The sequence below is a fragment of the Sorex araneus genome, chromosome 6 (assembly GCF_027595985.1).
Source record: "Sorex araneus isolate mSorAra2 chromosome 6, mSorAra2.pri, whole genome shotgun sequence".
Lineage (NCBI taxonomy): Eukaryota > Metazoa > Chordata > Mammalia > Eulipotyphla > Soricidae > Sorex > Sorex araneus.
This window is the reverse complement of record NC_073307.1, coordinates 74,627,883-74,641,124: the sequence shown is the minus strand read 5'-3', so window position 1 is coordinate 74,641,124 and position 13,242 is coordinate 74,627,883. Positions and strand designations below refer to the sequence as shown.

Genomic DNA, 13,242 nt, shown 5'->3' with positions numbered 1-13,242 from the left:
TGTGGACAAGAAAGAAACTACACTATTTCTATTATAAGATTAGAAAGATGACAATCACAATCAACCAACTCAAAAATCTTTCCCAAGGATGCGCTGCCCAGCTCTGGTACTCACTCTCCACTTCCATCAGACACGAAGTGCTCCAGAACTGAAGCTGGGGCTGGAGAGAGCACAGGAGGCGAGGAGCTGGCGCTGCACCTGCCCACCCAGGTTCGATCTCTGGCACCCCGTATGAACCCCAAGCTCTACCAGGAGTAACCAATCCCTGAGCACTGTCGCTGTGGCCCCAAAAATAAGTGAAATAAGTAACAAAGCTTTCCTAACTATTTCAAAGAAATTTACAATGGTCAACCAATAGAAATTAATCACTTTGATTCCAAGAAATTTTTTCCAGATTCAACTTTGTTTCCTTCCAACTAATTTACTTTAGAATGGTATATCACTAAAGAAACTATGTAAAGCATGGTGTTAGCTGCTAAGAAAATAGATCCTAAACGTTCTCATCACAAAAAAAAACTAGCAATTTAAAGTAATGGGAATAACTAATCATACTATGATAAACATTTCACAGTACATAAGTGAAATATGTCACTACAACTAGTACATTACTTACTTAGACACTCACTTAGAGAGTGTCATACATTAAGTATGTCACAATAATGCTGAAAGAAGGGAAAAGGAAGAATGACAGATTACAAAAAGTGGTCATCATTATTTCCCATTAAATGAAGATGAAACTAGCCATATTTGGGGATATTTTTACACTAACTGGAGAGTAGTTTCCTTGAATAGGTTTGTTTTTTGTTTTTTAATTTGGGGGGTGGAGGGTGTGCCGTGCCTAGCAGTTCCGCTCCTGGGCTGTGCCGGGAATCGAACCCTGGCTGCATGCAGACAAGCACTTTAACCCCCATAGAATCTCTCCACTAAATTGAGCTGTTGTTTTAACTATGTCTGATACAAATTTAAAATGCATTTGTTTTAACTTTTCAAACTCTGCTTTCTATAGAAAACCTCCCACTAAGTCTAGAAAAACGATGTTCTAATAAAGAATACCAGTCCGTTGGAGGTGAGAGCAAGAATTTGAAGGCAGGAGCAAGTCGTAAAAAAAAATAGAAATAAAAACGTCCTCAGTGTAGAGTTTGAAATCCACGGCGTGTCGAGCAGAGTCCCTGCGGCTGCAGCGGCGGGCCGGGCACGCCCCTGGGCCGGAATAGACTGTGTTGGCCGTGCTCGGGGCATCACCTTGACCCCTGTACTGTCTCTCTAACCCAGGTTTAATCTTTTACTTTTTTGTACCACATGCTGAAAAAGATTTGCTTTAGCATTATTTAAATTATGATTAAATTCAAAAACCTATACATATCTTTCTAATGTCACAGTATGAATACCTATATATATCCTTATACCTACACAGACCTTCTGAAGTCTATCTCATTTTTTATGCCTGTCATGTATATATGTATGAATATTTATATACATTTGGATATCTACGTACTTTCTGTACTTATATCCATTTGGCTTGTGTCAACACAGCTATTTTTCCAACTTCAAGTTCAAATGAAAACAAGAACAATTTACAGTAAGAATATAACACAAAATTTTAATTGGAAAAAACATGAAAAATGGAAGCTCTTTTTACGTAAAACTGCCATGATAGGTTAGTTGAAAACAATAGTGGACGCATTCCCAATACCAAAATGAATATGGAAGAGATAAGTAGCATAATATCATAAAATTTGTAGCTTACTTTGTGCCTTTTCACAGAAGTTTATCTGAAAGCCTAAAGTAAAAGAGATAAGTTCCAGTTCATTTACTGTAAATCAAACAAACCATAATTAGAACATAATATTACATTTATACTTTGAATAAAATCAATTTAAGAGCATTTCAAATCACATTAGCCCTACCATGTCAGCTGGTTTAAATATATTTTTATTATATCTGAGTTACACAATGTATTTACTTTTATTCTCGATAGTATTCAATAATAATAGCAAGAAGCTCCTGAAAATTACTAATGAGTCGTTTCCATTGATAAATTGTGAAATCTATGTACATATAAAGTAGGATTCTCCAGTCAGAATCTATTAGCAAAATAATGAATTAATATAGATCCTAAAATTTTCCTGATATAAGCCTGAAAAAGAAACAGTGACCCAAGATATTCCTCGGCATACCAGAACTTTCTAAGGGAAGAAAATACATTACATCTACTTAGAAGCTGGAAAAAGTTTTAAGTCCCATGGTGCTAATAATACCTATGTTTTTTGTATACAGATATAATTTTTAACATACCAAATAAAACAAGCTGTTTAATAACAAATCTTTCTCAAAATATTTAACCCCTGAGTTTACCAAGTGAATGCCTGGCTTCCCTAGTAGACTATGGATATTTATTACAGTGAAGGTATATTAAGAATATGCATCACCCTAACCTTTATTTAATATGTCTTTTTATATTCAATCAACATGCTGGAGAAAGAGATTTTCTCCTGAACCCACTAAACAATTCTTCTTGACCACTGGTTCAAATTTTGAAGAATTTAATTTTTGCTTCCACACGCTCAGGCTGAGCCTCACACATGAGTGGCTGTGCAACAAATCACAATAAAGGGAAATATATATGTATATATGCCTCTCGGAGAGCCCGGCTAGCTACCGAGAGTATCCCACCTGCACGGCAGAGCCTGGCAAGCTTGTGGCATATTCGATATGCCAAATACAGTAACACTAACAGGTCTCATACTCTGACCCTGAAAAGAGCCTCCAATCTTTGGGAAAAACGAGTAAGGAGAGGCTGCTAAAATCTCACGGCTGGGATGAATGGAGACATTACTGGCACCCACTCGAATAAATCAATGAACCATGGGATAACAGTGATAGTGATATTCAATCAAAATGGACATGACAAAGGGCCAGAATAATAATCCTCCTCATCCATTTACTGAATTTCTTAAGATAAAGATATTACTGATATAAGTAGAAAAAAATTTTTTTAAATGCAAATGTAGCTACTAGGACATATAGTGCCACAGCAGCAACACGATGCTTTATAACCTAATCAAAAATGGCAACCTGGAAGGGAGTGGAGAAACTGAGAGAAAGCCTGGAGTTACTGCACTGATAACTTCTCCACAACTTAACCCTGATAAGCTCAAAATAAGTTACAAATAAAATGTAACAGAAACTTTAAGGTGCGCGTGTGAACTGTGCAGCAGGAACTGACTTCAGAAAGACAGAGTCCACGAGTCCCTACACAAGCAACCAGAAACTGGTGCTCCTACTAGCCAGGCAACACGAGCCGAAGAGAGGACGGGAGGCGAGGACACTGGCCTCGGGAGCAGGAGAGGAGAGAGCACAGGGACGCTGCGTCCAGCTGAGAAAACATCCCAGAGCCTGAGTGGACGAGGAAGCGGCCAGTCCCCTGGCTCGCAAGCCCGAGCCACGCTGGTCAACACAGCAGCAGCTTTGAGGCAATCCTCTCCTCTTTAGCGCTGCGTGGGGGGCGAAGTCGGAAGGCAGGGTGGGGGCGGGAGGGCACTGCACACACACGGAAACAGGAATTCAGAAAGTGGCGGGAAAAGGAAGCCTGAAGGGACAGGGAAACGAGGAAACTGAAGGCCAGGGAGGTAAGCGAGGGTGGGAGGACACACAGAGGCCCTGGCCCCAGTCCCGGGTACTGCACTGTCCCCCAGCACCCCTGGTAGACACCCCCTGAGCACCAAGTCAGGAAGGGACCATAAACTATACATAAACGACAAAAAAATAATGAAGGAGTTGAATCTATACGCGACAAATTATGTTGACTCGGGACAAGTGCTTCATGTATGTGACCAAGACCATTCAAACGCAACCAACCAATACCTGCTCCAACAGAAGTTATGCCCACTGTATTGGGACCCTCCAACAGGGAGACAAGTACACTGGTAATGGGTACAGTGCAGGGATTACACCCCTGAGAAACCATTATTAATAGTTCTGTAATCCAACCAAAAATATAAATTTATTTTTTAAAAAAGAAGTCATGCCCACTTTAAGTACTAAGTAATTCTCAAAACTTTCCCATTAGTACAAAATCGGTGCAAGTAGTATAAAGAAGAGGAAATTTAACAACAACAATAACTTTTTCTAAATACTCAATATATGAAGAGAGCAGTAAACAGATTCCAGGGCCTCGAACCAAGATCCATCTCTCTGAATAACATCTCTCACGAACAAATTAAAAACCCGCTCACTGACCCTGGGTCCTGCAAGGAAGAGCTAGACTGACTGGAATACAATACCTTACCTGAAGTCAGAATTCCACTTAACATCAGCAGGTGGAACCAGGAGGAGCGCAGGAGCAAGGGGACGAGGCACCTGTCCTGCGTGCAGCACACGTCACAGGGGCTCCCGGGCGAGGCCCCAGGACCCAGAAACCCCAGGCAGGGCAGTAGCAGCCTCAGTCCTGACACAACGGCCAGACCAGGAAGAGCCCTAAACTCCCTGAGCACTGCACGGGAGGCCCCTCAAGAACAAGGCTCAGAGACGAGAGTGCTACGGCAGCGGCAGGCTGCCCCTGCCACACTCCAGGGGTGACCCACAAACACAGAGCCAGGAGAAAGTCCTCAGCACCGCTGGGTGGGGCCAAAATCAAAAAAACACATTCCCTCAAAAAACAGGAAAAATCTTAGCTAAATAGTTCTGAATCTCGGGGCGTTAGAGACAGTGGGTACAGGGTGGGGCCTGCCTTGCCACAGACGCAGGTGCCACCCCGTGTATCCCACAAGGCCCCCAAGCACCACCAGAAGGAATTCCTGAGCACAGAGCCAGGAGCAATCCCTGAGCATTGTCAGGTGTGCCCCACCCCCCGCGCAAACACACACACACACACACACACACACACACACACGTCTGTATTTCTAAGGACTACAGAGAAGAGCCTCTCTGTGACTACTGAGACTGTTTACACACGGCCCTACCCATCAAGGCCTGCTGTGCGAGTCTGGGGAACACCAAGCTGCTTCGTAAATTCATTTTGTCCAGGGACACGAGGGGCAGGGGCGGGGAGCGGACAGGACGCCAGCGCTCAGACTGGGGGGGCGTGGGGGAGAAACGGTGCCGAGAAGCTCCAACACCCCCAACTCCACAGAAGCAACACGGTGCTAGAGTCAAGACTGGTGTTCGCTCACAATCACTCAATGCTTGAGTTTTCACTTTGTCTCCAAACTTCTGCCTAAAGTTTCAACAGACATATTCCGATTTCTCCAGGAATATTCTAGATCACAGTTACATCTGTTGCTAGCAACCAGTTAACTTTCAGGTGTCTCACAGGCTGAGTATGGCGCAGCGCCTGTATCCCGGGGTGTAGGTACACAGAGCCCTCTTCCTTCAAATCCACTGTCTCATTCCACCTACCCCGGGCAGGTTTACACGCTGTCAAGACTGAGATGTGGAAGAAAAAGTGCTAACATGCTTATATGAAAGGAAATAAGCTACGCTCAGCTTTTCCCCAACCTTTTTCTCCTCTTTCTTCACCTGCTTTCTTCTGATCTTTCCCATACTCCCCTCTCAGCCTCGCCCTCTTAGCTCAGTCCTGGAGTACTTTAACAGTCCTAACTCCAAACCTATAATTTACTGTGTTTACTATATATGTGTAGCACTGTAGCACTGTCATCCCATTGTTCACCGATTTGCTCGAGTGGGCACCAGTAACGTCTCCATTGTGAGACTTGTTACCGTTTTGGGCATATCGACACGCCATGGGGAGCTTGCCAGGCTCTGCCGTGCAGGCAGGATACTCTTGGTAGCCTTCCAGGCTCTCTGAGAGGAAGGGACAGAGGAATCGAACCCAGGTCGGCTGCATGCAAAGGAAAAGCCCTACCCACTGTGCTATTGCTCCAGTACAAGTCCAAAAAAATAGTACAGGGAATGTGGCTCAGCAGGAAATTGTGTGCCTAGCATGCATGAGACCTGGTTCAATCCCTGAAACATCTGGGGGGAGAGGAAAGAAGGTCCCTGGATGTGGCCCAAGTGACAGAGCACATGCACGGCAAGGACAAGGACCTGGGTTTTACCCCCAGCAATGCGTGTCCTTCAACCTCAGTCCTGCCGGGAGTGGCTCCCACCGCCAAAGAGAAATGGTAGTGAAGTAAGAGTGAAGCGAAGAGGCTTCTATTATCATCCTCATCATGATCCTTGGCCCTCGTCGGATGGAGCCAAGGCAGTAACCAGCCCCTGCCACCAACTCCAGAAAAAAAAAAAAAGGCTCAGCCTATAAAGCTGCACCTTTTCCTTCTCTTCTGGTCACCTTGGAAGGCGTGAAAGGAAGAACTCCCGATGGCGCCGGGCCCCAAGCCCTGCGTCCCTGCTCCAGGCCTCCCCAGGGCCAGCTTAGTATCCTACGGCTTCCAACTCCAAAACGCTGAATACGTCCTCCTGGCAACTTTACCCAGATCTCAGGAACGCCAGAAAACACATCAGGGAAGCCCGATAGTGTTGCCTTTTTAAATTTTAATTTTAAAATTATACAACTATCTGACATTGCCTGATATATCAGTAAGATATCTGGTAACACTATTCTCATCGCCCCTTTTGAAAATTTTATCTTTGTGATTTTTGGTTAGATAAAATATTATTAGGAAAAAAGGTGCTGTAATAAACATTCATCTTTCCCTGTGCTCTTCAAGAATCAAGCTACATATGATATAATTATTATCTTCTCTCAAAAAGCAGGCACACTTTGACTTGTACTGACAAATGCTTTCTCTATAATGGCCATAAATTAAGCCACCTAACACTTCTTGTCCTAAGTCCTTTCTGTGGGTACAAATTAATTCTCAATGCTACCAAGAATGGGGGGAGCTGGAGCAATAGCATAGCAGGTAGGGCATTTGCCTTGTACTCGGTCTACCCGGGTTCGATTCTCAGCATCCCATATGGTCCCCTGAGCACCGCCAGAAGTAATTCCTGAATGTAGAGGCAGGAGTAACCCCTGTGCATCATCGGGTGTGACCCAAAAAGAAAAAAAAAAAAAGAATGTGTGGAGAGATACATGAATACTTACCAAGGCTGGGGTGAGAGAGAGACTAGCATTTATCCCATCAGCACGGACAATAATTTGCCAGATGACAGATTTAGCCAGAAGGCAACATATGCCATTTGATCAAATATCACCTGGCTATCTCGCTGTATCATGCAAAATGTTGGAGCTCTATTATCTTCCAGATCTACATTGGCTTCCACAATTAAGGATCTAAAATTTCAACTTTTGAGATTCTCAATTAAAATGCCCTCCCAATTCAGAATGCTACTGTAAACCCTCCAGACATTTAGGACTCTAACATAAAGGAGCAGTAGGAAGCACCAAGGCTCCAGAACGACCCAAGGGTGACTAGATGCTTCAAGCTTCCACCCACCCCACTTAAAGCCAAAAATAATCTCTCCCTTCTGTTCCTGGATCTGCATCACTTCTGGCAAGGTTTTATTCTCAGACCTGAGTGGCTCAAATGACTAAAACGGGAACCTCTGAACCTGTGCATACAGTAGGAAGAAGAGTATCCTACTCAGATACCTGGATTAAAATCCACCTCACTACTAGGGCAAATTTCCAAACTATGAAAGAGACCAATGCTCACCTAACATTAAAGAATACACAGCAGGTAAGGGTAAGGATAAAGAGCTGTGTATCTCCCATCCTAATTTTAAGTCTGCATTAAGAGTTCTCAGGTTTTCTCATTTGGGTCACCTCTACTCCCCAGAGATGAAGATGGCAAAGGAGGCTGGCCTGGATTATATGAGAGAGTTGCTTATAATTCCTATAGATCCCTATAAATAAGGAAAATTACTGGGGCTCACCTATATCAACGTAGCTTATCAAATCAGATAGGAGAAATAGAATGAAAAGAGAAATTTACTTAAAAAGAAACTGATTTAAAACACAGGGTTACAAAGTTTACCAAACTTGGGGCTGGAGCGATAGCACAGCGGGTAGGGCGTTTGCCTTGCACGCGGCCGACCCGGGTTCGATTCCCAGCATCCCATATGGTCCCCTGAGCACCGCCAGGGAGTGATTCCTGAGTGCAGAGCCAGGAGTAACCCCTGTGCACCGCCAGGTGTGACCCAAAAAGCAAAAAAAAAAAAAAAAAAAAAAACAAAGTTTACCAAACTTAAAAGGTGCCTGTCAAGAGGGCAGGCCGGGTGGGGTGGGGGGGGCAGAAGGGGAGCCCAGGAACACTGGCGGAGGGACGCTCACACTGGTGGGGGGGCTGACGCTGCAATACTGTCTGTATGTCTAAAGCTCAACTATGAATAACTCTGTAAATCACAGTGCTTTTATTTTTAAAAAAGGGGGGAGGAGGGAATCCTATTACTCCAGAATAGAAAAGAAGAAAAGTGTAGGAGAAACTCTAAATACAACAATGAACTGTGGAAAAGAAAACTTGGGAAAGGAATATTACATGTGATCAAGCCAAGTCAGTTTTAGTGAGCGTATGTATCATCACTGTTTCAATACCAAAAATGTACTTATAGAAAACTGAACTTTCAGTGGATTACATCAGCTGAAAAGATGGGCTTTCTGGTAAACTGAAAAAAGTAGAGAGTCAATTTATATGCCATCTTAAATTTCGGCACACACTGACTCTGATAAACCACATTAGAGAAAAATGGGGCAAAGGTTTCCTGCTTTTTAAATCTATATTTTAAGTGACTAGTAACTACAGCAAGGAACACATCTAATAACAGACCTCTAAACATTTTGTAATTTTATTTTTTTTTTCTTTTTGGGTCACAACTGGCAATGCACAGGGGTTACTCCTGGCTCTGCACTCAGGAATTACCCTTGGCGGTGCTCAGGGGACCATATGGGATGCTGGGAATCGAACCCGGGTTGGCCACATGCAAGGCAAATGCCCTACCTGCTGTGCTATTGCTCCAGCCCCCACATTTTGTAATTTTAAAACATTTTCATATGCTTTAATTTAATGTGATGTTTAAGTCAACCTACAAGGCGGGTATCACTCCTCAAAGTCTTTAAGAAATAATTCCCCAAAGCAACAGAGCTTGTACATGGGCAGAGCAACTACCTAAAACTGGACAAATGCTCAACAATGTTATAAAAGAAAACTGGAAAGTAACAGGTTATAGAGGACAGGACTCAGTAGCAACAAAGTGTAGGGAACTGAGGCTGCCACAGGGAGATAACAGGTGACAATAATCTGAAGGAAAAAAATGTTTTTGATTTTGTAAGTGCGCATCAGACTCCAGGGATCAGGGCTGGACGGCCGCTGCACAGTGGCGGCCAGCCCGACCTCTCCCCGCGAGCCCAGCCATGCTGTCCTCGCAGGCTCAAAACACTGCAACATAATCAGCAGTATTTCTACTTTGCAGCTGAGAAGCTGGGAAAAAAAAAACTGGGGGCTTTTTGGGGTCACACCCAGCGATGCTCAGGGGTTACTCCTGGCTCCTCACTCAAGAATTACTCCTGGCAGTGCTCGGGGAACCATAAGGGATGCCGGGGATTGAACCCAGGTCGGCTGCGTGCAAGGCAAACACCCTACCCGCTGTATTATCAGTCCAGCCGAAACTGAAACTTGAGGAAGATTAAGAATCTTGCCCAAAGTCACAAAGTTCTTAAAATCCTGCTGTAGTGTTCAAATCCAATATCCAGAACTGATCGCCAGCACTGCATCAGGAAAATGCCTCGGGGACGCAAGTGGACACTGGCGAAGGGCTTGGTACTGGAAAACACAGTACACCCAAAACTCACTCATAGAGAACTTTTCAACTTTATAACTGATGGTGATTTAATAATTTTTTTAAAAGAAAAAGAAATGTCTCCAACTGGGATGGTCTTGAGTCACAAACATGAAGCCACAAGAAAGTGTACAGGACCGTCCAGGGGCCAGCACCAGCCTGTCCCTCACATCCCCAATGTCCAACAAATGAGGCACATTCCATACGGCCCAAAGCTACTTCCTTCTGCTTCAAAGAGTAAAGGGAAGCGGCTACTCTAATAGCAGGTGTGATGTAGCAATAGTGTACTGATGAAGCATTAATATTAACAGTATCACAAATCAGTGCCCAATTTTTTTTTAATAGACCAGAAAAGATAGTACAGCGGTTAACACACTTTCCTGGAATGCTCTGACATGCATGCCATTGATACTGAATTGATTTTGACAATGATTCAAATCCTGCCACCGCATATGGTCCCCCAAAACAAAATAATTTTTCAAGTGTTTAAAAAATAAATAAATGAAAGTAGGATCACTAACAACTTCAGGAGAGGAGGGAGAATGAAGAAAGGGGACAGGGAAAGTGAGAGCAAGGGAGCAGAGAGAGATCCAGATTGCTGCTTCTGGTCCTACTTTAGAACCTGGACTGTGCTAAACTGCAAGCACTTCTCTTCATTTTAATAAAAAGTCTCAAGAACAAGATTTAACTAACAGGAGACGCAACCAGTCAAAGCTACAGTATTAAGAGCATATTCACCATTAACTCTGTCTCCCTGTTCAAATGGGTTTTGCTTACTAAGTTTACTAAGTACTCAAACACAGGTGTAGGGAGAATAGTGAATAACAAAAGTAATAACTATGAGTTGCCAGAACACTACAAATATTTGCACTTTGGAACCTTCCTATATACTGTTTTCTCTTCTTTTACGCTACCTTCTTTAGCATAAAAATTTTGCAGATATGTTTTTCTTGGTTATCTTATTAGAGTTCTGCACTGTCCCATTTCATCTTCTATTAGAAAATCCAGTGTGCTATCTTCATAACATTTTTCTAATTTATTTACCTGCTTCTCATATTCCTCCACCCTAATAGCTCCCCTGGGAGTAAGAGTACCTGCCCTGCTCTTTTCTGCATACCCACACTCACCTGCCAGTCTTGGTACTTGGCAGATGCTCCATTTTTGCTTTGGTGGTGGTTTGGGTGCTTTGCTGGGTGTTAAATGGAGGGGCACGGCCAGTGAGACACCGACATACAGCGCGGTGAGCTGGACTCAGCAATGCCTGAGAATGTGTTTCTCCTGGTCCCTGGCACCACGTGGTGTTCCAGATGCACATTCCCAGCCCCAAGCACCCAGGAAGCGCCAATTCCTGTACCCCCAAACACTTCCTAACAGTAGTTACAAGCTTTATGTTACCCATTTTGGATAAGTAACAATACCTAATTGTCACTCTGCCATTTCATTTCCCGACAAGTGTACCGCAAACCTGTCAAGGCAGAGAGCCATCCCGCAATTGGTCTATATGGTATGTGTGCGCTGTAGTGGCATCCAATAGTTAGCTCCCTCTGAATTCTATCTGAGTGCAACACCAAGTGTCCTCTTGATGTCTGACATCATCCTGTTTATAATTTGTCACCGCTCTCCGTGTTTAAAATTCTCTTCTGCAGTCTACTGGAACATAAAGGTGAGTTAAGGCTCCTGTCTGCTTCCTGACTCGCGCGCTCTCAGGAACATCCAGATCCAAGACACGCTGCCCCCGGGCCTGAGCAAGGAACCTTCCGGAACACAGCACCTTCCAGGGCTCCCCTACCGCGGGGGCAGCTCCACTGCCCCAAGTGCCCGGTGGCCTGGGCCCGCGGGCTGGGCCTGGGCTCGCACCTCCGCGCAGGCCCGGCAGGCCCGGGAGGGGCTCGGCGTCCCAACGGGCCTGCCCGGCCGCCCGGCCCCGCGCCCCGGCCCCCCGCTCTCCGGCCGCCCCGCTCTCCGGACCCCGCTCCCCGGCCGCGGGGCTCGCGCTCGCCCTCCCCGGGGCCGCGTCCGCCCGCGCGCGGTCTCGCAGGGCCCGGCACCTCCCGGCACCGACGCCGGCGGCCCGGGGGTCCAGTCCGGGCGCCCGAGGCGGCCCTAAGGCGAGGCCCGGGCCGAGCGCGGGGAACTCGGGGCCGGGGCCCGGGATTGTGGGGTCCGCGGGGCGCCGGGGCGGGCGGGGCGCGGGCGTAAGGGAGAGCGGGGCGCGGGGGCACAGATGGCGCCGGGCACGGGACGCGGGGGTTCGGGGGGCGCGGGAGGGGGCGCGGGAGGGGGGCGCGGGGCCGGGGAGTGCGGAGACCGGCGCGGGCCCGGGGTTTGGGGGCGCCGGGCTGGGGTCCGGGAGACGCGGGGACCTGGGTCGCGGCGCGGGGCCCCGGGGTCGCAGGCCCGGGCGCGGGGGCGCGGGGGCGCGGGAACGCGGGCCGTGCGGGGCCTTCCCGGGCTTGGGGCGCGGGCCGCGGGGCCGGGCTTACCCTGCATGCTGCTGACGGCCGGGGGCGCGGGCGCGGGGGACCCCGCGGGGCCCGGGCCGCCGCCGCCGCCGCTCGGGCTCGGAGCCGCCATTGTTGGGAGGAAGAGCCGAGCGGCGCCGCGGCGGCTGCAATGCAGCAGGCTCGGCCTCCCGGCGGCCCCGGGCGCGGCCACGCCCCCGCCACGCCCCGGAACCGCCCCTGCCCCGCCCCGCGCGCGGCGCGGCCCGGCAGGCCACGCCCCCAACACGCCCTGACACGCCCCACCCCCGGGCGCCGAGCCACGCCGGACGCCGCGCCGCAGGCCGTCCGCTGGCCGGCGGGGCCGCTGTCAGAGCGCGGGCGGCGGGCCTGGGGGTCAGGTGCGGGGGTCGCGGTCCCGGGGGTGCGGGCAGCGCAGGGCCCGGGCCGGAGGCGGGGAGTGGCCCGGCTGGGCAGGCTTTGGGCCGCGCCGCCCGGACCCCTGACCCCGACTGCCCTACGCCCTTGGGTCCCCGCAGGCTCTCCACGGCCCCGGGACCTGCTGCCCGGCCACTCCGGCCCCGCCCAGGGTCACCTGCTGCAGCTGCCACCGAGGGTCCCGGGGAGGCCGCCGAGCCGGCCTCTTGCCGAGCGAGCGCTCCACCCGGCGGATAGCCCCTGCCGCCAGCTGTGAGACTCGCTCAGGGAACCCAGTTCCCGCGGTGACGTGCCGGCACCCCACACGCAGGGACCGTCTCAGCGCCCCATGTGCCGGCCACCATCTCCCACCGAACACTGGGTTCCCTCCTGCACCTCCTCTGCGCTGTCAGCCATAGTCGCCGGAATTAAATGCAATGCTAAAATGAGTTTTCTTCCAGTACACGGAGCTTTGAATTCAGTCTTTGCAAGAGCTAAAGACTGAAAATTATCTCCTGCCCAGGAGCCCGAGCCCCAGGCATTGTCATCGGTATTGTGAGACTGGGGTCTCTGGAAGGACCCAGATGGCAGTCCTGCCTCTTATAGATTAACCCCAGATTCTGAACCATGGGTCTGAATATTTACTCTC

General features: G+C 48.2%; 1 protein-coding gene across 3 annotated transcripts in view; it reads right to left on the bottom strand.

The window, feature by feature from the left end:
- The window catches only part of MAP2K4 (mitogen-activated protein kinase kinase 4), a 180,180-nt gene extending 167,796 nt beyond the window's left edge, over positions 1–12,384 (bottom strand). Inside the window, exons 1-2 of one of the 3 annotated variants that reach the window (XM_055141645.1) lie at positions 12,219–12,384; positions 1,748–1,813 (exon numbers count right to left, since the gene is read on the bottom strand). In XM_055141645.1, the coding sequence (XP_054997620.1) occupies positions 1,748–1,813; positions 12,219–12,309 (157 nt within the window). In that variant the 5' untranslated portion in view covers positions 12,310–12,384. The remainder of the gene's footprint in view (positions 1–1,747; positions 1,814–12,218) is intronic. The other 2 variants (XM_055141646.1, XM_055141647.1) reach the window with 2 other exon arrangements.
- Between the last annotated feature and the right edge of the window lie 858 nt (positions 12,385–13,242).